Source organism: Pteropus vampyrus, unplaced genomic scaffold (genome assembly GCF_000151845.1).
Source record: "Pteropus vampyrus isolate Shadow unplaced genomic scaffold, Pvam_2.0 Scaffold50, whole genome shotgun sequence".
NCBI classification, from domain to species: Eukaryota; Metazoa; Chordata; class Mammalia; order Chiroptera; family Pteropodidae; genus Pteropus; species Pteropus vampyrus.
The window spans coordinates 7,208,418-7,233,292 of NW_011888831.1; the positions used below are offsets into that span (position 1 = coordinate 7,208,418).

Consider the following 24,875-nt stretch of genomic DNA (forward strand, 5'->3'; position numbering starts at 1 on the left):
TACAGAAAACCTTTCTCCAATTCTGGCCTCTCATCATCTCATGCTTCAAAATGCAGCTCCTCTGCTGCGAATCCTTCTTTGGCTTTCTCTTGAAGACACTCTTTGAACAGATTCGTGCTACTGTATACTTTTATTATTGCAATGTTAGATTTGTGATGCTGCCTCCCACTGGCCTGGGAACTCCTTGAGGAAAGGGGTTGTATAAGCTCTTATCTGTAACTCCAGTTCCTAGGAGTGGGTCCGGCAAGCCGTAGATACTAAATGAATGGATGGAGGGGTGCATGGTTGGGGAGCTGTACCTCCAGCTCTGCTCTTCTCTGGATTCTGGACAGTATTCCTTTTGAAGGCTCGCCTTAGAGATGAAGTCTGTCTGATCCTCACCTGGGAGAGCCTCACTTCTTTCTGGTGAAATCCCTCCACATCTTCAAGTTCAGCTCAACAGCAACCACCACCTCTGGCGCCTGCACACAGCCACACAAAGCTCCAAGCCACACACATTTTCTCATCTGATCCCAACAACCACCCCATAGGTAGATACTATTACTTTATTTTTCACGGACTAGGAAACAGGCTAGAAATTATTTCATAGATGATAAAACTGAGGCCAGAAAGAGACTTGGCTAATGTCTCATAGTGAGATGGATATAATTGCAGTTTCCACTTCAGTGCTATGAACGCCCTTAGTTGTGACATGAATGCTGCTTTGATTTTTAGAGTTGGCAGTGAGAAGCAACAACTCAAAACAGGAAATGGCTCTTTCCTCAAGCTCTCTCCTTCCTTCCTCTTAATATATCAAACATGATCAGCAATTTAGAAGCTGTGGTTGGCCACTTGTGGAAAGAAAGCGTAGGCTCTGGCTGTAAGCTATGATAAGACTGTCATTTAGATGAGAAACCCATGTTGCGATCATCTCTCTCGCAGATTGTACAGTCTTCTACAGGCATTACCCTGCTGGGAGTAAAGAAACCATTACAGCTTCCAAACACTTCTCCAAAGTTTCTCAGTAAAACTTACTGAACATATATCCCAGGCATATGGAATAGAATAACACTGGCATTAGTGCCAATGCTTTTCATTCCTGAGCCCATGATGACATAACCAATAGACCCAGGCAGGAATCCTTCCCATCAAGCCAGAGAAATAGCCCATTTCAGTGTAGCAATCCAAGCAACTGCAATCAATCGACTGGAGTTGGTGCAAACCATCGAACCTACTTAATATTTTATCCTATCGCATGCCAGGCTGTTGCTAGGAAATGCAGAGATGAATAAAACATTGTCTCTGCCCTCAAGTCTGGAGGCAGGATATGGACAGGGGTTGGGAGGAGACAGACCTGTGGACACATATTTATTACCAGGTTAAGTATTAAACCAGGGATAAATATATTAACACAGTATTGTGGAAGCACATGTGAGACAATGACTAATTCTCCCTAGAAGCGTGACACAGAGGTCAGTCTTGAAGGATGAATAAGAGTTGCATAGGCCGAGCAAGGTGGGATGGGTATTCCTGGCAAAGGGACTAACATATACTAAGGCTTGGGATCCAGGAAGCATTGGAACAGGTATCAGGAGAAGAAAACCTGTACTCAGAGTGGAAAGGACCATTTTCTTGCATCTCTCTAAGCCATGGATATGTCATCTATAAAAATGATAATAGTACCTACCTTATAAGCTTGTGGTGAGGCTTGAATAAGATAATGTATATAATGTGCTCATATGGTGCCTGGTTCAATAAAGTCGGTTCTTACCGTTGTCTCTGGAATACTAAAGGGCATGAAGTTAGTTGACAGTTGAGTCAGAATAGGTGTAAAGTAGAGGAACATCATCAGATTTAAAACATTTTTATATTTTCCATGATAAAAATACATGTTTATAACAGAAGAGTTGAAATATTTTTAAAAGAAAAAGAAGAAAACTTCTAACCTCACTCACCTGGAGAGAACCTCTCTTAATATTTTGCTGCAGTGTCTCCCAGTCTTTCTTTGCTCTGTGTAATTCTCTTCTATACCTTTAAGCATACCATATGAACAAAAAGTTCTTTGTTCCACATAAAAATAACAAACAGTTTTCTATAGTATTATAATCTCTTTAAATATATCATTTTATTGGCCAGCATCCACTGAATGGATCTATTGTAATTTATTCAACCATCTCCCTGCTGTTGAACAAGTAGGTTGTCTACATTTTTTTTCTTTTACTATTGTCAGTCAGGTTATGGAGAACATCTTGGCACATAAGGCGTGTTTTTTTCCCTCTGTATTTCCAATTAATTCCTTAGGATAAAGACCCAAAGGAATTAGAATTTAAGAGTTTTGATGCAATGCCATCAAACTGTTTCCTGAAAGGGTGCATCAACACTCACTCAAGAGGGTTTGTTTGATACAAGCCTTAACAGCTTTGGGCATTCTCATTTAAAACTAAATCTCTGCTAATGTGTTGGCCACGAAAAGCAAAACCAAATGGGCAGCATTTCCTTCGTCATTCAGAAGTGGGAGAAGAGCTCACATGTGTGTCTCGTACTTGGTTCTGTGTTATAACGTCTCAATGCTTAGTTTTTATCCAGTTGTTTGATGGATGGGGGAGAGATCAAAAGCTGCTATCAAATATACTTAAAATATTAACGCTTTGTCATCTTTTAAAGAAATATTTTGTTGTTTTTAATTTTGATGGAATTAAATCTACAATTTTTTTCCTTTGCAATCACTTCTTTCCTTTAAGGATCCGAAAGGGCAGGAATTTTTAGCTCCTGCTCGATAAGTCACCTGTCTTTCCAGACCTCAATTTCTTTATCTTTTAAAAGGGTGGGTAGGCAAAGATGTAATCTCTCAGCTCTTTTCTAAGTATAGATTCTTGGACTCTGGACTCCACAGGGTAGCTGGACACAGATGACCTTTCAGGTGCTCTGGGGCTCCAGCTAGAGAATCCTTTTTCCTTGAGGGGTTCATTTAGTCATTCTACTACCACCTTCTGAGCATCTACCATGTGCCAGGCATTATTCTAGGTGCTGGGGATACATTAGTGAAGAAAACAAAGCCCCTGCCATCACTTCTAGTAAAGAGACAGATAACAAACAAAGAAAAAAGAAAGTTATAATAATACTGACGGTGATAACTACCATGGAAGAAAATAAATAGAGGTAAGGGGTTAGGGAGTGCTGGGAGATGGGGGAGGGGAGTTGCTATTATATATAGGAGTCAAGTAATATTTTAGCAGAGACCTGAAGGAAGTAAGGGAGCCAATCAGGTGGATATCTGAGAGAGAGCATTCCAATGAGAGGGAACAACATTCCTGCAAAGATCTAAAGGCAGGAAACTGTTGGATTAGTTGGTGGGGGAGGGGGGCAAAGAGGCCAGAGTGGCTAGAGCAAAGGGAGCAGGAGGAATGGAGTAGGGAAAAGGGTAAGAGAGGGCAAATGGTCTTGGGGCCCTCATAATGACTTGGCTTTGACTGAATGACATGGAAACTAGTGGCTGGATTTGAGCAGAGCAGTGACCTGATCATAGCTAGGATTTAAAGGAATTAGAAGAGGCATCTAGTCTAGTGGGCATCACAGGCTCCAGCTCTGGGATGAACTACACCCTGTCCCATTCCCAGCTGATGGACCTTGGCCTTATGTCTCTCAGTCTCAGTTCTTTATCTAGTAAATATTTCTAAGATTTCAGCCAGGTATGCCTCCCTCACTATAGCTGACCTAACTGGGCCAGGTTTTTGTGTAGGTGGTAGGGAGGGGAGAGAGCCATCCCAGGGTCTCTTGATGCTTAACGTGGAATTTCCTATCTCTAGGAAGACCACAGGGTGGCAGTGATAGCGTGGGGGTGTGGCCGACATTCAGTCTATCAGTAAATAGCCAGCATCTACTTATTCTGAGCCTGGGACTCTTTCTGGTTCAGGGAATGTGGGGAATTGTCAAAAAGCCAGCAACAAGCCCCCACACAGTCAGAATGGTGCCCCCACTACCCTAAGAATCAGGTCTGTGAGTCATGGCACAGGGCCTGCCTCCAGAAATCCATTCAGTTGCCCCTTTGTCAGGGAAGGCAGTCTTTTCCTGATTCTGCTCCTCGCAGACCAGGCTAACACAGGCCACTGAATTAGCACACTTAGAGTCCCACGACTCCTCTCTTTAAAGCACTCGCCACAGTTGAAATCTTATGTAGATTAGTAGGATTTTTTGATGTTTCTCTCCCTTACTAGTCTAGAAACTACAGGGTCTGGTAAAGGCTTTGTCTGTTTTCTTCACTGCTGTGTTCCCAGAAGTTCCTCAGCGTGCTACCTGACACTTAAGGGGTGCTCAATAACTGCAGTGAATGAGTAGATAGTGAGAAAAGCAGGTAATGCTCTTCCCTTTTATAGGCAATAAAACAGGCGCAGACAGGTCTGTCTTCTGACCCAATTCCTATAGCAGGAGCACTCAGGAGCATAGAGGCACACCCGACAACCTCCAAGGTCCTCCATCCTAAACTCCTCTCCCTCCTCTGCCCTTCCAAGGGCGCCGCAGAGCCAGGCCCTAGCCCCAGAAACAAGACTAGTTTCCTGGGAAAAGATCCTGGGACAGGAGCAGAGCAAGTGACAGCCTGTGAGTAACAACAGCAGCACTTAAAATGTAGCAGACACCGTTCTTCCACCGCAACTCTTTGAGGCAGGTTCTATTAGCACCCCCATTTTAAAGATGACGAAACTGGGGCACAAGGAGGTAAGCGGTATGTCCAAGATAGTAGTAGAGCCTATCTCATGGAACCGAGGCAGTAAATAAAGCTCGAGGCTGCACTCTTAACCACTCTGAGTTACAGTGCAGAACATCAGCACAGGCATCAGAAGTCATGTGTTTTTCCAGCTGGGCTTTAAGGGCCTGATGTCCTGTTCCCTCATCTCAGATTGGGATCATTAATAGTGGCTAGCCTATAAGGTTGTTGGGAGATAGATGATTGCACGCAGAGTTTGGTACAGTGCCCAGCACACAACGAACGATCAATTTAATGTTAAGTACTGATATCCTTGTTATTTTATGAGTGTTTTTCGACCTGGGAAGGAGGGCTCCCGGGCTGTATTCTAGCTAGCACGGTTTGCAGGCGAGGTCAACCTGTGAGTTGGGCCGCGCGCGGGTCCCCTTCCCTTGGCCGCCCTCTCCAGCCCAGATGGGGCGGGGCGAGAGTGATGGGGCAAGGAGGCTCTGGTCCCGCCCCGTCGCCTTTTAAAAACGAGCGCCGGGCGCAGGCGCAGAAAAACTCGCCGTCTTTCTCTGAACCGGCCCTAACGTGCACGCGCATGGAGGGGAGAGCGAGCCCTTCGCGAGAGCCCAGAGTCCGAGCAGTGGCTGACGTGCTGTGCCGCGGCCCGGTGGAGCCGCTCATCTTCCTTGCCAACTTTGCCTTGGTCCTGCAGGGCCCGGTCACCACGCAGTACCTGTGGTACCGCTTCAGCGCCGACCTCGGCTACAATGGCACCCACGACCGCGGTGGTTGCAGCAACCACACCGTGAACCCCACCGTGCAGGTAGCGGCGGCGACGGGGAGAAGCGAGGAGCGTGGCAGGGGGCGGACCCTTAGCTAGAGCGTGAGGGCAACTGAGGGAGCGGGTCCAGTGTGAAGGTGGGGGCTGCCGAGGGGGTTATGGATACTGGGTGATGGGCCTGACCGAGAAGTGCAGTATGTAGGCTGCGTAAAGTTCCTATTGCCTTGAGAGTTATCAAAAGGGGATAAAAGTAAGGGAAAGAGACCTAGGTCCATTTCCTATATCCCTCCATTCCAATGCCAGTTTTTGAGAGTTGTATTAAGTTTTTCTGAAGTTTAGGGCTCCAAAGAAAGCCCTCATCCCTGTACCTCCCTGGATGGTGGTGGTTTGGGGTGGGGGACAACCCAGAGTGAGGAAGAGCACCCTGGTAAGACTCACACTCCCACAGGAAGTGGAGACCCTTACCTCTCACTGGACCCTCTATATGAACTTGGGCGGCCTCCTGGTGGGACTCTTCTCATCCACCCTGCTGGGTGCTTGGAGTGACTGTGTGGGCCGTCGCCGGCTGCTGGTACTGGCCTCCTTTGGCCTGTTGCTCCAGGCTCTGGTGTCCATCTTTGTGGTGCAGCTGCAGCTACATGTTGGCTACTTCGTGCTGGGCCGCATTCTTTGTGCCCTATTTGGTGACTTCAGTGGCCTCTTGGCTGCTGGCTTTGCTTCTGTGGCAGATGTCAGCTCCAGTCACAGCCGAACCATCCGAATGGCACTGCTGGAAGCATGCATCGGGGTGGCAGGGATGCTGGCGAGCCTCCTTGGGGGCCACTGGCTCCAGGCCCAGGGTTATGCCAACCCCTTCTGGCTGGCCTTGGCCTTGCTGATAGTCATGACTCTCTACGCTGCTTTTTGCTTTGGTGAAACGATGAAGGAGCCAACACCTGCCCCGCTCTTCACACTCCGTCACCACCGATCCATTGTCCAGCTCTACTTGGCCTCAGCCCCGGAGAAGTCCAGGAAGCATTTAGCCCTGTACTCACTGGTCATCTTTGTGGTGGTCACTGTGCACTTTGGGGCGGAGGACATCCTGACCATTTATGAGCTGAGCAAACCCCTCTGCTGGGACTCCAAGCTGATCGGCTATGGTTCTGCGGCCAGGCACCTCCAGTACCTCAGCAGCCTGCTGGGCCTGCGGCTTCTGCAATCCTGCCTGGCCGACACCTGGGTGGCGGAGATTGGCTTGGCCTTTAACATCCTGGGGATGGTGGTCTTTGCGTTTGCTACCACCACACCCCTTATGTTCACAGGTAATGTGTGTGGGCCCAGGGACAGTTTGTCCTAGAGGTGCTGCGTGAAAATTGGGGGCCAACTACTTACTGCCCCCAAATGTGGTTTATGCCTGTGTCTTTGGAAGCATCAGTGTGTTCCCTTCCTGCACCGGAAGACAAAACTACCAACATTGATACAAACCAGACAGACCACTAAGAAACCTCATAAAAATGGTATCTTTGTTATATAGAAAATATAGAACTTCGATAGACAAAGTAATTATTTCGCATTATCAATCATAAATATTGTTAATAAGATAGAACAACAGACAAAAGCATGGCTCATATGCTAATTACTTCACTCCTTGGCCTCCTTGTAGCCTCTATTCATGGTGTTCTTAGTTAAAAGTCCATGCTATTAATGCCTTAATACTCACTTTTCTGATAAGAATCACAGGACCTACCTTAAATATCCTTGGTCAGCTTATTTGGGCTTTCAAAAAAGCCATTCTTCTCAGATACTAAATTCCTGCTTACATTAGTTCTTTTTGGTGGGAAGGGGTAGCTAGAAATGAGGAAGTTAACTTTCTTAAAGGGACAGATTTATTTTGATAAAGCCCTAAACTACATTGTGTACAAAGTCAACCATTTAGTAATCAGATTTATTAACTTGGCTGCTTGCCTGGACAGTGAGGTTGAAAGAGACCAGGTGCTTTTCTCTCCTGCCTACAGCATCTCCTATGGACTTGGTGCTGGGCTCAAAGCCCTCAGAGGTGCAGAGATGATGAAGACACTGTCATTGCTCTGGGGAGCCTCGGCAGAGTGGAATTTGGGGGCCTGACACTTGAAGAGGCCCTGGGGTACCTCATTGTATACGCACTTTGGAGGATCTGCTCTCTTCTAGGGTTTAGAGTTTTGCTGAAGAGGCAGTAGTCACACAAGGGAGAGAAATGTCTATGAAGGAAACAGTATAAGCTTTTGAGTAACTAAATGCAAAGTGAAAAGGAACTCGCATTTACCGTGTGTTTACTATGCCGTGCTCTTCATGGGTGTTACCTGATGTATTCATTTCCTAGGGCTGCTGTAACAAATTACCACAAATTTGGTGGCTTAAAACAACAGAAATTTGTTCTCTCGGTTCTAGGATGGTATCTGTCTCTTGCCTTCTGGCTTCTGGGGACTACCGGCATTCCTTAGCTTCTGGCTGAATCACCCTGATCTCTGCCTCTGTGGTCACACTGCCTCCTCTTCTGTGAGCCTTCGCCTCTGTTCTTTGTCAGATCTTCCTTTGCTTCTCTCTTATAAGGAATCATGTGATTGCATTTAGGGCCCGACCTGATAATCCAGGATAACGTCCCCATCTCAAGATCCTTAACTTGATCACATCTGCAAAGACCCATTTTCCACATAAGGCAACATCTATAGGTTCCAGGGATTAGGACCTGATATTTTAGGGGAGCCATTAGTCAGCCTCCTACACCCTAGAACCTTCCTGTGGTAAAGGCCTTGTTATCCTTTTACAGATAGGAGTCAGGCCCAAGGCCACACAGTTAGTAAGTGATGGCGTCAGGTTTTGAACTCAGGGCTGCCTCCAAAGCCCATGCTTGTTTTCTGTGCCTTGCCATCTCCCTGCTATGTGAGTGATGCCTGCTGGCATCACAAGAGGTCTTCTGACAAGAATTCCATTGGCGGGGAATCGGTATTCATTTATAAAAGAGGTAGCAGATAGGCCAAGGCTTGAGAAGAGTAGTCCCCATGCCTCCTTAGTCATTGTCTCCTTCACCATCGAGAAAGTTCTTCATGTGTCTAACCTGAGTCCCACCTGTAGGGGCTCTGCTACATCGCGCTTGGGCTCCCCTCTCCCTATTCCCATTTTCCTGATGATTGTGTTTCTTTCTCCACAGGGTATGGGCTCCTCTTCCTGTCGTTAGTCATCACACCCATAGTCCGGGCCAAGCTCTCCAAGCTGGTGAGCAAGTCAGAGCAGGGTGAGTATCAGTGTTAACCAGCATCTGGTTCCTTATGCCCAGTATTTTCTGAACAAATTGGCCGGGGCTGGCAGAGGGCCATAATGCCTTGGACTTTCAGACCACAGAATTAGAATTTGCAGAGCATGATCTTGTTCCTTTGGGTAACCCAAGCAGAGGATTTGCCCTCTCCAGACCTCAGCTTTTCCATCTGTAAAATGGATGCAATGATGCCATAGTTCCCTACTTCACTGGGGTCAGACTGTACAGGCTCAGAGGGAGCAAACAATTTCATGATGTAGGTTTTATTGTCCCGAAGTGACAGATGAGCAAGCAGAGGCCTAGAGGGTTAAAATGACTCACCTAGGGTCACTCAGTAAGTGGAGCTAGGATGCAAACCCAGGTCTGTTTTTAAGAGCAGCAGGTCTTAAGATCTGAGATTTAGTCCTGGCTCTGTCACCCACTCTCTGTGTGATCTTAGGCAGGTCCTTTTTCCTCTCTGGCCTGTTTTCTTCATCCATAACATGTGTGGTTTGCTCTTGATGACATCTCTCAGTTCTGACAGTCTGACAGTGTAATCTCAGTTTCTGTTCGATTATTACTCATTTTATAAAATTTGAGTTCTGCTGGCATATCAATAAAGAATATTATCTCAGGCCTCTGGGTCTTTAGACCCCAATCTGGAAACATCTGGCTCATCTACTTTTCTCCCTCTGCCCTGGAAGGAGGATCTGGTGATGACAGAGATGCTGGTGCCATATAGCCCACTATGGGTTCTGTTGTCCCCAGAACCCAGGTGCTTTTATTCATTCACTCAATAAGCTTTTTTCTCCAGTACCTTTATTGTGCCCAGAGGTGCCAGGGGTAACAGGAGAAAAGAACAGCCCTTACTAACTGGCTTCCTCCAAGAAGCCAGGCCTTGTGATAGGGGCTCTAAATGCAAATTTAATGTCATTAGCAATCTGTGAAAATAGGTATTATCCTAATCTAACAGAAGGGGCACAGAAACCCAGACGGGTAAATGACTCGTTCAGTGACCACAGAGCTAATAAGTGTTGGGACTGGGAATTATCTCTGCAACTCATCTCAAACAGGAGAGGATTCCAAAGGGGATAAACCAAAAACTATTTTTCTCAGGCTTTTGCTAGAAGATATCACATGTACTTTTAATAGATGGATTTAATAATAATCATTTGTTCCATAGCCCCTGTGTGCCAGGTGCTTTCCAGGCATGACCTCATTGAATCCTTATCACAACACATGATATAGGTAGGATTTATAGATTGAGGAAGGTAAGACTCAGATTAAGTGACTTGCCCCAGGTAACACTGCTGCAGAGTAGTGGTGCCAGGATTTGAACCTAGGTCTTTCAGACTCCACAGGGTGGTATTTATTTCTTCACAGGTGCTCTGTTTTCTGCTGTGGCCTGTATGAATAGCTTGGCCATGCTGACAGCCTCCAGCATCTTCAACTCGCTCTACCCAGCCACCCTGAACTTCATGAAGGGATTCCCCTTCCTCCTGGGAGCTGGCCTTCTCTTCATCCCAGCCATTCTGATTGGGTAACACAGGACTCTAACCCATGCTCATATGCCCTTTATCTCAAAGGTTTTCTCTTCTTCCTTCTCCTCCCAACAAGAAATGGCTGCCTCATTCCTGGAACCCTTCCCCTGTGGCTATCTCAGTCCCAACCTGACTCTCCCCTTGCAGATGGCTGCCTCATCCTCTGGGAGCCATTTCCCAAGGGCAGGAGAGAGGCACAGTGGGGAAAGGGTCAGGCTAACATTGCTTCTTGGCAAGGCTATGTCCTTTTCCCCTTGTCCCTCTCCATTTGTATTTTACACATGGAACTGTGGTGACAGAATGTGCTAAAGGGAAGCCGCTTGTGGCTGGGCCACAGGCTAGCCTGCCCCACTGGCTTCTTCCCCCATAGTCTTAAGAGTCACTTTCCAGAGCCTTCTTCTCTGGACATTGTCTTCCACCTCTAGCTTGGGGCGAGGGATACCTGTACCAGCCCACCCAGTAAAGCCCGTGTCACTTCTCTAGGAGTTGAGGGCCCCCCGTGTCAAATCTCAAATGTCTCTCTGGTCTCTCACAGGATGCTGGAAAGGACTCATCCTCATCCTGAATTCCAGTAGTTTCCCTAGAGCCCCTGACCTGCTTGGACCAGAGGACAAAAGCCAAGAAGAACGAAGTGAGCACTAACCAACTGGAAGTATGCCTCTGGGATGCCACCTACAGCAGCACCAGCAGCTCCCCTCAAAGGCGGTGTTCAAAAAAAAAAAAAAAAAAAAGAGGCAGTGTTTACCCTGGATTAGGTGGTCGGGCTGTACCAAGGCACCCCCCACCCCTACCACCCGTAACTGTGCCAGCCTATGACTTGAGAATCTAGAATTGTAACCCAGACAGTCTGACTCCAGGGGAGGCAGTGGGGGAGCCATTTGGAACAGGAGTCTGTTTAACCTTTATGCCAGGGTAGAGGAGAGGTCCTGACAGAGGTGACGCCCTGGGGACCAGTGGGAGCGTGAGGGCTGGCATTTCTGCTTCCAACCAAAATTGCCCAGCTCACAGTGTGCACTTCACGGTGTGCAGCTAGCTACCAGTCACTCCTTTGTGATGAATACTTTGAGGGGAGAAAAGGTTGTGGGAGTAGGGGGAGAGTGCTACTGACTTGGTGGAATCAACCCCCTGCACTTAGCAGTGCCAATCATAATAAATAAAGCAGTATAAACACACCGAAAAGAACCTTTTGGCCTCCAAGGTATTGGGCTGTGGGTCTCTCTATTTTCCTGCTCCCAGTCTGCCCACCATAGATCAGATAGGAAGCTGCTAGGCTGAGCTGCCATGGAATTGGTACTGGGTTTGACCATCCCAGAAAATATCTGCCCATTCTTTCTTGAGCTGCTGGGAGATGAAGGGCTGCCTGACTTGCATCAAGCCAGGCTGAGAGGCTCGGAGCAGAGTCCTGGCCACCCATTCCTGAGGGTCAGTCAGGGATCCACTCCCCGAAGGCACCTGTACCGGTCTTCCTGGCTACAACAGCTCAAGCAAAATCAGTTTGTGTTATCACTCAGCCCTCCAGCGCGCCTCTCATCACTGAGTATTTCATTAGTGCCATGTGCTAGGACCATCCCTCATGTATCCGCAAGTCAATGGGAACCTGGAGATGGACCTGGCTCCCCTTATGATCCCGGGGCCCCAGCTTCCCAGGAAATGAGGGTGCCATTTCCGAAGCATGAGGAAATGCTAGACCCGAAGTTGAAAGGCAATATCGAATTCAGTAGTAAGGCACTGGCTTCGATGAGGGCCATAAGTCCCCAGGCAGACCCAAATCAAGTGGTACTTGACTCTTCAAACCATAATTGGTCACAGGGCTTGGCCCTCTACTGTCATTTCTACCCTCATTCTCTCACCAGCCCTGCCAGCCAGTTACTTGGCTGGAAATCCAAGTAATGCAGGTAAAATGGGGATAGCCTTGGACAAAGTAGGGTCAACTGGCCTTTGCAGCCTGGGCCTTTTTCTAGATTCCCATGTCACTGGGAGACAGGCAAGGAGAGGGCCCTCCACTGACTCCCAGTATGAGGCAGTGGGGAGGGGAGGGAAGAGGCTCTGGGTTGGCCTCAGGCCTGGGCTCTACTCCAGGCACTGCCTCCAGCTCACAGGTGACCTTGGGCAAACCCCTCTGTGAAGGGCTAGGTCAGTGAGGCTCCAAAGTGTCTGATGATGGTTGGACAAGTTAGGAAACACTGGATTAGATAATGTTCTGAGATCCTTCTCACCTCAAATGTTCTAGAATAAGATGCCTTAATGGGCCTGGGGGAAGGATAAATAGTTGGAGCTGGTCTTTTGAACTTCAAGTGTTCCTGAGCAGTTGCTGGTCCCTGGGGAGGGGTGGAGTGAGGTGAGGTAGGGACCTAGCTGACTCAGGCCTGACATAGAGGCAACGGCTACAGCCCAGCCAAGCAGAAAACCCTGGCCCTGCAGACCTGTGTCAGAGCAGGCTTTTAGGGAAAGGCTATTTCTCGGTGCTCTTTCAGGACCAGCCCTATGGGGCCAAGGTGCCTGCCTTGACTGTGATCTGGGCCCTGTTTGTCACAGCAGGGAAGGAAGTCCCCTAAACACGCTTCAGCTATTCTGGGGGTGGGCTGGGGGCTAGGCTCTGATTCTCAGAGGAAGGAGCAGCAGTAGAAGGTGAACCAAACAGAAAAATAGGGCCAGGAAACCTATGAATACTGTCCATGGGGGACCTCAGGAGGGAGTAGGACAAAGGACAAAAAAAATAAAGCTTCCCTTGGATATTCATCACACTGTATTGTTATTGTCTCTGTTTCGTGAGGACAGCGTCCAGTCTGCCTCAGTCACCATTGTATCCAGAGCCTGGCACTGGTGGGCACTCAGGTGGAGGGATGATCAGGTGCAGTCAAAGCCACAGTTGGGGTCAAGACCAGCTAAACAGTATCTTTGGCAGGGAGGGGAATGGAAGTAAGAAGTCTCAAGCCTGGAATGAGAGACCTTTGACTTCCTGACCATGTGGCTTAAGAGCTAAGAGTAACCTGGTCAGCACCTGCAGGAGGTACTCTGGGAACTGAGCTAGCCTTGAGGTATGAACCCACTGCCCTCAGGAGGGAAGAGGTGGGGCGAGGGGGCTGGCGGGGTTCCAGCTGATCCCATGAGCTGGGGGTCTGGCTTTATTGGAAGGGAGGATACTTTCTTGCTCACCTACCCTCCTGGAGGAAGGGCCAGAGGGATGTCCCTGCTCGTTTATTTCTGTATATCCCTTGGATCAAAAACCTATCCTCAGCTTCTAGATTCTTTGGGGCTAGTGAGAAGCCAGCTGTCTGTGGAGCAGCAGCCCAGCCTTCGATGCAGCCTCCTGGATGATTCTCAGGAGAGCAGTCCCACCAGCAGTGGACTGAGCACTAGGAGGCCATGTCTGAATCCTGGGCCGCCACTCATGACTTGGCACATCATTTAGTTCCTCTGTGAAACGGACATGATACCGCGTACTGCGGTTGCTCTGATGATTACATAGACCATGGAGCGGGGTGCCGGGGAGATGGTGAAGATATGTGAGGGATTTGTGTTTCAGAGACTCGCTACTTAATGTGTCATTCCTTGACCACCAGCATCAGCTCACCTGGGAATCAGAAATGCAGGAACTCAGGGTCTGCCCAGGTCTCCTGGGTGGAATTTTAACAAAATTCTCAGGTGATTGGAACACACCCCTTGTCCTTATTCAGGACCTTGCCTCTTCCCATGGAGCTGCAGGTTCTGCCCAGGCTACTGCCGCTGTCACAGGGGCTGCCTCGCCCCACCTCCCCAGGAGCAAGTGGCTGGGCAGCCTTGGGTGGGTGAAGGGCTGAGGAAGTCAGCTGGGCCAGGCCAGGCAAGATCTTGAAGCACAGAACCAAGGCATGGGTAGGGTGGCTAGCTGCCCTTTGAGACATGGCCTCCCTTGCCCAGGCCTAAGGCCAGGCCCAAGCAGGGGTCTCCCATGTACCAGTGAGTGCTTCAAAGCTAGCTGCAGCTGCAAATCAGCCAGAGTGACGGCTGGCTCAGCCTGACCCTGACCCAGGATGTGTCAAAAGAGGCTGTAACTCAGGAAGGCTAGGAGGGCACTTGGGATCAGGCCAGGCCTAAGGGCACTGAGTGGTTACAAGGCAAGGCCACAGGATGGCAGGAAGTGGTGAGCCTAGGGCCCAGGCATAGTCTAGGTGGATAGCTATCACTGGATTCTCATCCTCGGTTGGCCCAGGCCCTTGCTTGGCTGAGAGGGCTGGCATTGTCCTACCTCCTGTCAGAGGCTGCCTGCCTTCCTGCTACTCAAGCTGGCTAATGTCAAGGCAGGAGAGGAGGTAGTGTGTAGCAAACCCTCCATCTTCAGTGTCTCCAGGACTGAGCAGTGACCCTCTCACACCTGAGACAGAGAATCTGGCAGCAGGGCTTAGGGGAGGTCTAACCCTTACCACCATCAATACCTGGCTTCCCTTCCCTTTCCAGATACTGATGAAGCTGGGTTTGAGGTGGCCCATGTGGGAGAGGGAAAGTCATTTCCTGAGAAGGACCCAGGCTGTCTCAGCCCAAAGAGGCCAGTGTGAGGAGCTGCTCCTTTGGGGAAGACGATGGAAGTGGGGGCCACAGCAGGGCTTGAGGACTAGGGACTGGTTAAGTTGGACCCATGGGTGCAACACCCTCCAAACTGGTGTCAGAGCCCGCAGATGAGTCCCGGGAGGAGCGGCCCTGCAGGAAACGGATGATCTTCTCAATGGTGGCCTCCTGGTACTCATGGGACCACCTGTGGGAACAGAGGCTGGTGGGTCAGAGGGCAGGGCAGAGGGAGCCGGTGGCTGAGGGGCCTGTGTACCCACCCCGCCTCCTCACTTGATGCCATTGAAGGTAAGCACAGCCTGCATATCTTCAGGCAGGGCCTGGGGCTCTGGCCACTCGAAGCCATCAATGACAGGCACAATGTTCTTGCCGCAGCTCAAAGCAGTCACGATCTCCTGGAGAAAGAAGGACAGAGTAGGAAGAGACCCAGGTCTCCATCCAGGGACCTTGGGGCCAGGTAGACACTGGGAGGGCCAACAACAGCCTGGAGCTTAGCCCAGGGTGGGATGCTGGTCCTGAAGTCCACCTTGACTTCTCCCTCACCCCTTGTGGTATAATAAAAAATATTTGGTCTTTGTCCTAGGTTCTTGGAATCGCCAGATGACTGGGGGTGGGGGTGCCTAGATAGCTTTAGGATGGGGGGCTGGTTGCTAGGAAGATCAAGCTATGATTAGAGGGTTGGAAATTTTAGCTCCCCACTCCCACACATACCCAGGGAGAGGAGAGGGCCTGGAGATTGAGTTCAGTCACCAATGGCCAATGACTTAATCATGCCCACATAATGAAACTTCCATAAAAACCCTTAAGGATGGGGTGGGTTGGTGAACACATCTAGGTGTTGGGAGGTGGCCTGGAGAGGGCATGGAAGCTCTGTGCCTCCCCTGCCTGTGCCCCTACCCCTCATACCTTGCTCTGTGCATCTCTTACATTTGGATGTTCCTGAGTTATATCCTTTATAGTAAACCAAGAATGTTTAAATAAAGTGCTTTCCTGAGTTCTGCACGTCATTTTAGCAAATTATCAAACCTGGGGAGGGGGTCGTGGGAACCCCTGAATTTGTAGCCAAGTCAGACAGCAGCGTGGGTAGCCTAGGAACCCAGGACTTTTGTCTGGCATCTGAAGTGAGGGCAGACCTGTGTGACTGAACCTTTCAGCCTGTGGAGTCTGATATTTGCTCTGGGTAGTAAGTATCAGAATTGAATTGAATTGTGGGACACCCAGAGGTGTTGGTAAATTAGAGAACTGGTTGTTGGTGTGGGGAAAAACCCACACGACTTGGTGTTAGAAGAAAACATCACATATCTGCATGCAAACTGATCCATCAGGAGCCCTGCCAACTGTACTCCTTACTTATTTCTCAAATCCACCCATTTTTCTCTGCCTCTATCGCACCACAGCCCTGTTCCAACTCATCCTATTGTTAGCCCCCACCAGGTCTCTTTTCATCCACTCTTGCCCCTTCTACTTTGTTTTCTACGTTGCCCCTTCATCCAGCTACTCTTTGCAAAATGCACATCTGATCATGCCGCCCCATACTCAAAACTCTTCAAGACTGTACATGACTCTTAGAATAAATTTCAAAGTCCTTAACGTGGTCTGAAGGTCCTGTGTGGTTGGCGACAGCTCACTTCAGCTCCACGCACTGTTCTCCCAGCCACGCAGACTTTGCAGCCCCTTAGATTCACCATCCTCCCTCCTGCACAGGGTCTTTGCACATTCTGTTTCCTCTGTCTAGAACGCTCTTCTCTGCCCCTTCACATATTTAAGGACTACTCATTTTTCTGGTCTGTACCCAATCGACACTTTCCCAGGAAGTATTCCCTCACTTCCCTGACCACGTCAGATCCCCCTACTGTAGACTCTCATAGGCTTTGTAGTACATGCCACAGTTGCAAATTTAAATTAATTAATGAGTAATTTACTTAATATTTGTCTCCCCCACCAGATATAAAGGCAGGGATCATGTCTGGTTCTTACTCACCTTGTATCTCACGATCTTTCACAAAGCCATGCCCATAGTTAGCCCTTGCTAAATACTTACTGGATGGCTGGATGGGTGAAGGAATAAATGAGACAACACAGCGTAGCAGTTAGAAGCTGCGCTCTAGCATAATCAAGTCTGGGTCCATATCAAGTCTCTAACACAGGCTTTGTGACCTGAGGCAAAAACAACAGGCTCTCAAAACCTCCTTGGGAGGAATAACAGCGATATCCTGTGACAGGTGATTAGAAGGGCACCTAGCACATAGTGCATGCTCAATAAATGTTAGCATTTCCTCCTCCGAAAAGCGGGGATAATAAACTACCTCACAAGGTTGTTCTGCAGCTATTACTATTAATGGGTGCTCTGAAAAGTGCTTATTGATTTTTTTTTTTTCCTTTCAAGAGGGAACCACAGAGATTGGATTTTCCTGAGTGTAATTCACTTGTGGTTTTCCATATTGATTACCCTCTAAATGTGGCTTCAGGGAAAAGAGTTTTAAAACCAGAGGCAATTAAGCACTAAAAACAACCAAAGAGGGATGATGGAGCCTTTGGAACTGGTCCAAGGCAAAGACTCCCATCACTCCACCTGCCTCCTCCCTCCGTGCAGTCTGCTGGGACAATGATGGGTGTCAAGACCCTTGTAGAGCAGAGTCTTCCTGGGAAAAGAACCTGCAGTGCTTCAACCTTGGCTGGCTTCTGGGCAACTTCTTCTGAGAAGAAGGCGGCCCACAGTGGGAAAGGGGTTTGCTTCCAAGTCACGCACATACACCCAGCTGAGGAAGGGCCAGGCCTCGACTCAAACCTTCAGATTCCAAGTACAGGATTGTTTCAACCAAGCCCTCTGCCTCTCTGCTGACAATGTGGATAAATTCTGACCCTCCACAGGTAGCAATTTATTTGGGAACTTTTAGACATTTGTTTCCTCCAGAGTTACACAGAACCAAAGACAGATCACTGGTTACTGAACAGATTCATAGGCTAGCCAAGAGAGGAAAAATGGCTTATTCAAGATCATCCAGCTATAAAGAATGAAAACTTGATTAGAGTCGAGTCTTCTGACCTGGTCAACCTAGTGGATATGTTTGGTTTTCTCAGTCATATCAGCTTCATCAGAATCACTCATCTGTTTCATCATTGATTCAATTATTCTATAAACTCTTCAAGAACTTACTTTGTACCCTGCATGGTTTTAGGCATCAGGGATAGTGTGAATAAGGCAAGGTCTGAGCTCTCATTGAGCTCTCACAGACGTGCTTCTTTCTTTCTCTCAGTAGGCCACCTGCCACCTGCTCCAGGCCTTCAGCCATGATCTTCCAGGGTGTCTCTTTGGCTCAGCATCTCCTCCTCCCCAAACCAAGCCCAGTAATCAGCCCTTAAAACATGGCCTCTAGGGCTTGACCCTCTTCCCCACTGTCAATCTGGACTGCACTCTAGTGTCAGAGACTTCTCCCTAAAACCCACTGGCATGGCATCACTGCCTCATGGGATCCCTTTTCCCAGTGCTTTAAGCATGGGTCTTCTCCCTGCCTCTAGGCACTCTACAACCTGGTTCCATAATTTTTATCTATAATTTTTATTGTGCTGGTAAATGTTTAACTAGCTCTCCAAGGGGGAAAAAAACCGCAGCCAAAATAAACCCTAATTTGTAGTGTTTACTGATTTCCTTAGTGCAAATACTCCCACCATGGCTGACTTCAGGCTACCAACATGATGTCACTGAATGTGGAGTTGGGAAGAGATGCAGACAATCATCTTTGGTGGCAGTTGAATCCAGCTCTATCCCACCACCTCCCCTCTCACCCCCTCAGATCTGTCCCATGGAACATAGGTCCTGGGAAAGAGCATGGGCTTTGGAGTCAGAAAGACAGAGTTCGAAGCCCAGCTTTTCTGATTTCTACACCAGTGTGGCCATGGGAAAAATATTCTACTCTGAGCTTCAGTTTCTTCGTCTGTGAGATGGAGAAAGCAATACCAGTGATGCATGTAGGTTTTGGCACCTTTCTTGTCCTTACTTTTGTTCTTTGCTCATGCTGTGCCTCTGCTTAAGATACCATTTGCCTAAATTCTTAAGACGCTTCTCAAGTTCTGCCTCCTCCATGAAACTTTCCCTAATTATTCTAGCCCTTAATGTTTTCTCTCTTCTCCATACTCTTATGGCAAGTAAGATGTACACTGACACCAATTTATATATGATCTAGTCATTGTGGGCATATTCTTGTCTTCTTAGCTGCTTTAGGACAAGGGCCCAATCTCAGATGACTACTACATCCCTCAGTCTTGGCCCCAATTCCTACTCAGTGTTTAATGATTAATAACCTGTAGATGTATATGGCTCCACTCATCCATCCACTCTACAATTATTCAATAAGTTTCTACTATGTGTTCGGCACTGAAGATACAATGGTGAATTAAACAGTGGCAGTACTCACAATAATTATATTAATAATAGTAATTGCTACCATTATAAAACAATTACTATAGAGCCAGACATTCTGCTAAGTACTTCATAAATTTTAGCTCTTTTAATCCTTATAACAATATCCTAGAGAGTTCAATACTATAATTATCCCATTTTGCAGTAATAAGCTCATTGGGATTAAGTAACTTGACCAAGGCCAGAGCCACAATTCAAACTCATAGCTTTGTGCTCTTACTGATTCTGAGGCAGGATAGTTAGCCTAGGAAACACCCCTCCCCTCCAGGATGCAGCTATGGAATTTTTCCTCGGTCCCTTATTCAGTCCTCTCCCTATGGCTCTGGAATTTCTCTCTTGTCCCTTACTCAGCCTTTCCCTGTTTTGATTTCAAGCTTGAGACTCTATCTAGCATGAGAAACAAGCCAAGGCCAAGAGACAAGTTAGATGGCCTTGGGCCACCTCCGCCCCCTCCAGGTGGCATGGGAAACAAACCAAGACAGGAAGGCAGGCTGGATAGCCTTGGTACATCCCACGCCCCTAAGAAAATAAAACCCCATGATTTAGACAACTTTAGGCAGGCTCATTCTCTCTCTGAGCTGCCCTCATTTTTCTCTTAAGTGTGTACTTTTGTTTTAATAAAATGTGCTTTCCTGCTTTCCTATTTGCTGTTTGTCATGTCCTTGAATTCTTTCTCTGGCATAAGACAGGAACCTGGTCACTGGAGCTCCAGGGTTGGGATCCTTCTTCGGACTTCTGCCCAGTCGAGCTCTTAGGCATCAATTCCATTGTGCCTGTCACTATGCATTCCTGCCCGCTTCTCTCACAAGTTATATTTCAAAGTGTTTCATCCCTCCCTGACCCTCACAACAATCCTACAAAGCGAATAGGACAGGTGAATTATCCCTATATTTTGTAGATGAGAAAATGGGCTTAGAGGGCAAAGTGACTTGCTAAAGTCCTATTACAGTCAGAGCTGTGACTCTTGACTTCCAACCGGGCCATGAAGTTTGCTGGGGCGTGCAGATGAGAAGGAATAGGAAGAGAACCTTGTCCCCCATGCCACAGGCCAAAGTGGGACCAGAGGCCAACACCTACCTTGTGCACCCAATCCTTGCAGTCATGGTCCTGCATGCACTTGTCCAGTGCCCCTGCTGACAGCACCAGCACAAAGTTTCGAGCACCCATGACACTTTCGATGAGTTTGTCCTCAAACTTGCCTGCTTCCAACTTCTCCACATCAATGAAGACACTGAAGCCATGTAGCTGCAGGTGCACCTTCAGGAGGCTGTGAAGAGGTCCTGTATCACTGCTTTGGCCTTACCCCAAGGCCCCAGGCTGCTTGCCTGCTCACTCCTTCTCACCTGGCCAGCTGGGAGCCTGAGTTCCTCCGGTAGCTGATGAAGACATCCGGAATGTCCCCGCTCAGCTTGCAGCCAGTGCAGGGCAGTGGGGAGTGTAGCATTTCTGAGGGAGACAAGAGATAGCTTGGTAACAATGGCCCCTCCCAATCACTCACCACAAGATACAGGATCCCCTGCCCACCCAACCTTCTCAGCCCAGTCCAGCCCAGGCAGGGTGGCTTGTTCCAAAATGGGTCACTGAGGTAGAGAGATAAGGCTGACATGAAGGAAGGCCACTAACTCTTGGTGAGCCCCACTCAGGAGGCAGACATTGTGTTTTAGGGACACTGAAATGCACCTCCAGCCCTGCCCTTTCTCCAGAGCTCCAGACCTGCACAGACAGGTGCCCACAGGCACTCCGAACCCAACACATCCCAAATCCTCCCCTGGCATCCTTCTTCCTAGTTTCCCGCCACCTGGGTGTCGGCCTCAACTCCTGCCTCATCCATTCCTTCACCAATATTTACTAAACACTTACTGGGTGCCAGGCACTATTCTTAGTGCTTGAGATACAGCAATGAATATAACAAAACTGTGCTCTCATGGAGCTGATGTTCAGTGCTCAGCACCAGGCACCAAGCTCTGTAGATTCTTCCTACTAAACATCTGGACTCCAGCCCCATGGCTCTCCCTATGTCCAGGCCCCCAACTCTAGCCTCCTCAGTGGCCTCCCTAAATCCACACTTGCCCAGACTGGTAGCTGTTTGCACAACTACCAGACAAATTTTTCTAAACTGTAAGTCTAAGCATGTTATTGCCCCCCACTTAAAAAAACATTTATTGTCCTCTACTTCCCGTAGAAGAGATTTTTAAGTTATTATTATTATTTTTGTTGTAGGACCATCCTGTTTTTTAAAGATAAAATCTTGGGGTGTTCTTGGGAGCTGTCACGTAAAAATGATAAAAGCTGACCTGATTTGGCTGAAGCAAAAGCATGGGGTCAAAGCCTAGTCCCTTGTCCCTAGTACGAGCTTAGTTCGTACTTGCTGAATAAATGGATGAATGAAAAGAAGCCATCTTCTCCTAATGTTCAGACCTGACACTCACAGGCAAAATATGTCAGTGTATGAAGCAGAAAGCCAGAGGTTCAAATTCTACTTCTGTTATTTAATGGCTTTTATGACCTTGGGGAATGTATTTAAATGTTTTACATCTTAGTTTTGGCATCTTTAAAATTAATACCCTTGATGGAAATGTTTTTTATCTTTGATTATGATGGTGGATACACAGGGTAGGCATTTTTCCAAACTCTTCAATCCGAACACTTAAATTATATTTCTTTTATATCCTTTAAGAAGTTTTAAAAAATTAAAAAACAACAACAACTAATGTCCACTGCATCGAATGGATATAGAGATTAATGAGATAATATCTGTTAAAAACTTAATATAGTACCTGGCATATGGTAATTGACAACAAGTATTAGCTAAATAGTAAAATAAATTAGTAAATAAAGAGGATTTCTAGAGCCCTAGGATCCACTTTGCCCTCCATGAAACACCTCTAGAACCCACACTTTGTAAGCTGTTGACTAACAAGACAAGGCCCCTGTCTTCCCACACATATCTCATATATGAATCCTCTATCCTCTGTCTCACCTCAATACTTGTATATGCTTCTCCCTCTGCCTGGCTGCTCTTCCTGCTGCTACCAGCCCCCTCACTCCCTACATCTTTCAAGACCAGGTCAGGCACCCTCTCCCTCCAAAGCCTAGACCTGGGTGGACAGCGTGGTAGTGCTTCCTCTGAGCTCCCCTGGGGTCCTGGGCATGCCTCTTGCTGTGGTCACCTGGTTTTTTTATATACTTGCCTTACGCCCATCCTCCTACCCATCTCAGACGGGGAACTTCTTGAGGACAAAATGAAACATATTCATCTTTGCATCCTCAGAGCCCAGTCTAGCACAGCGTATATGTGCTCGATCAATCTGCAATGAGGCTCTGAGGCCTCACCACCAAGTGTCTCTCCTAGTCCTTCCAGAGCTGGGGCTGGGGCAGGAGCAAGGTCGCATGTGGGCAGGCTGACCTCTGGCGGCTGTGAGGATGCGGGCGCGGTGCACGCCGAGGCGGATGCCACAGTCCTCCAGGAGCTGCTGCTCCGACACGCGGTGCAGCAGGGAGCGGTCCAGGCCGCAGCTGACCAGGCCATACGTGTACTGGCGGAAGCGCGGGTCCAGGCTGCCCAGCCAGTCAGCCAGGTTGCTGCGGTCGCACGTAGCGTAGTTGGCGAAGGTCTTGAGCTCCGTGAGCTCCCTAAAGAATCTGTACCCCAGGGAGTAGAAGACGCTGAGGTCCTGACTCAGGACTAACTAGTGGCCGAGAGGGTGTTTAGTTAGACTCGGCGCGGGGAGGGTGGGGAGGAGTCTCCTTACTTCTTGCGGGTGATGCCCGATTTCATGCCCAGGTCTGTCTGGAGTTCTTCCTCTGTGAGCCGCAGAAGCAGGTCGCCATCTACCTGCTGCTCCTGGGAGAGGAGTCAGAGGTAAGGAAGGAGGAAGAGGGTCCCCTCTTCACCCCTGGACCCCAAGTACAAGATGCAAGGGGAAGGAACTGGAGACCGTGGGGGCGGGAGGTGGTGGAGGCAGATGGGACCCCGATTAGAGCCGAGTGTTCCCGAAAGTGGTGGCTGAGTACAGGCTCCCCACCCACAAAAGGTCACCCTGGCGCCGCGGCAGTGTGGGCCAAGAGCGTGGGCACGGCCGCCTATACGCAGGTCGCCCCTAGCGGCAGTGCACCCGCCGGGATGCGCCCGCTTGGACTCGGAGGAGGCAGACCAGTGCGGCTCTACCCGGAAACGCTCGCAGTACTGGGAGAAGCCGATCTGCTGCAGCCACGTCTGGACCTCGGCCTCCTTCCAGCTGGGCACACAGGGAAGGATGGGCCGCGGCACCTCCTCGCCCAGCAGGCGCAACGCGCGCTTAGCCAGCGCTGACGTGGTGCCATTGGTGGAGTAGGAAACCAGGCGTTTCAAGCTCTGGATGGCGCAGATGTCGCTGAATATCTAGGAAGGGGTGGAGGGAGGGTGTCTTGGATCCACCAGTTCGCCAACCGCTCCCCACCCCCAAATGTGCCCAGTCCCTCCCCTCGCCTCTTCTCAACGCTGTAAGTCCCACCATCTGCCCCATCTTTGCCTTCATCCAATAAATCACTGAGTCCTCCGGATTCCTCCTCCTGAGGCTCCTCCTCACATCTCCCCTCTACAGCTTCCGTCTGTCCTGGGATGAAGTCTGAGCTCTCAGTATGGCCACCAGGCCCAGGCCCAGCACAGTACAGCCCCAGACCACCAGTCCCGCTCACCTCTCCTTTCCCAAACCCATACTTATCAGACACCCACTCATGAAGGCTCGCCCACCTCTGGTCCTTGGCCCATGGTGTTCTCAAACCCTTAGTTCTTCTGGCCTGTTTTGGGGAATCCTATTCATCCAATGGAATCCAAATTGATTAGCACCTACTCCATGCAGCCTGTTTTGATTCCACCACAGCTTGGCCCACACTGCCAATTAGACCTTGTACCACACTCTGAATGCTACTGTTCTTAGTTGATAATGCGACTTCCACTGGATGATAAACTGGGGTCATGTTTTAGTCACTTCTGGAGTCTCATACCTGGCACACTGTGGGGGCACAGAGTGGGGGCTCACTATGTCTTTACTGAGCTGCACTCACTTGGCCTTGCTGGGAAAGGGGTGCCAGAGCCAGTGGTGATGGCTGCTGCCTAGACCCAAAACTTCCCTACTCCCTACTTCCTTTCAAGTCCTTTCTCCCAAAGTTGAATGACCTGCTTTGTAAAGCCAGCCTCCTATAGCCCAACTCAGGCACAGGGAGGAGAATAAGAAGCTCTTAGAATGTAAGACCTTGGAAAAGGCCTCAGAGACCCCCTAACACCACAGTCTCTTCTTGATCTGTGGGAACACACACGATGAGTGACAATCATCTCTGAGACACACTCTGCTGAGCAGCCCCAGATGACAGCTGTGGTACAGGCAGGGTGGTCCATGTGTACCAGCTGTCACCAACTTCTAGAGGAATGCAAAGTAGGGAGGGTAACATTATAGGGATAACCTTGATTCTGTAATATTTAAAAAACAAAACACACACACACAGACACACAAAAACCCCACATACTTTTGATAATTTAACTATTACTAGTCCCACATCCAAGGTACAAACTGCTGCTGTGCTCTCCTTCAAATTTCCAGAGGATAAAAATGAGGCATACTGAGGGTCAGAGAGGGAAAGCCAGATACCCAAGGTCACACAGCACTTTAAAGCAGAGGGCAAAGGCTTCA

At 48.7% G+C, this 24,875-nt stretch overlaps 2 protein-coding genes across 2 annotated transcripts in view; one reads left to right on the forward strand and one right to left on the reverse strand.

The window, feature by feature from the left end:
• The first annotated feature begins 5,210 nt into the window (after positions 1–5,210).
• SLC46A1 (solute carrier family 46 member 1) lies at positions 5,211–11,423 on the forward strand. Its single transcript, XM_023530583.1, has 5 exons — positions 5,211–5,492; positions 5,899–6,751; positions 8,617–8,700; positions 10,084–10,240; positions 10,777–11,423. The coding sequence occupies exons 1-5, from the start codon at positions 5,265–5,267 to the stop codon at positions 10,814–10,816; spliced, it is 1,362 nt and encodes a 453-aa protein (XP_023386351.1). The 5' UTR covers positions 5,211–5,264; the 3' UTR covers positions 10,817–11,423.
• Positions 11,424–12,964: 1,541 nt separating this feature from the next.
• Positions 12,965–24,875, reverse strand: part of SARM1 (sterile alpha and TIR motif containing 1) — an 18,964-nt gene continuing 7,053 nt past the window's right edge. Inside the window, exons 3-10 of the mRNA XM_011360076.2 lie at positions 24,193–24,200; positions 23,375–23,587; positions 22,959–23,050; positions 22,613–22,848; positions 20,550–20,652; positions 20,284–20,473; positions 15,060–15,181; positions 12,965–14,973 (exon numbers count right to left, since the gene is read on the reverse strand). Coding sequence (XP_011358378.1) covers positions 14,844–14,973; positions 15,060–15,181; positions 20,284–20,473; positions 20,550–20,652; positions 22,613–22,848; positions 22,959–23,050; positions 23,375–23,587; positions 24,193–24,200 — 1,094 coding nt within the window. The 3' untranslated portion in view covers positions 12,965–14,843. The remainder of the gene's footprint in view (positions 14,974–15,059; positions 15,182–20,283; positions 20,474–20,549; positions 20,653–22,612; positions 22,849–22,958; positions 23,051–23,374; positions 23,588–24,192; positions 24,201–24,875) is intronic.

What these genes read in the sequence shown, in the direction of transcription:
- SLC46A1 (XM_023530583.1), top strand. Translation starts at nt 5,265, where the DNA reads ATGGAGGGGAGAGCGAGCCCTTCGCGAGAGCCCAGAGTCCGAGCAGTG. An exon ending in CACACCCCTTATGTTCACAG is followed by an intron (nt 6,752 to 8,616) that starts GTAATGTGTGTG and finishes CTTTCTCCACAG; the next exon opens with GGTATGGGCTCCTCTTCCTG. An exon ending in ATCCCAGCCATTCTGATTGG is followed by an intron (nt 10,241 to 10,776) that starts GTAACACAGGAC and finishes GGTCTCTCACAG; the next exon opens with GATGCTGGAAAGGACTCATC.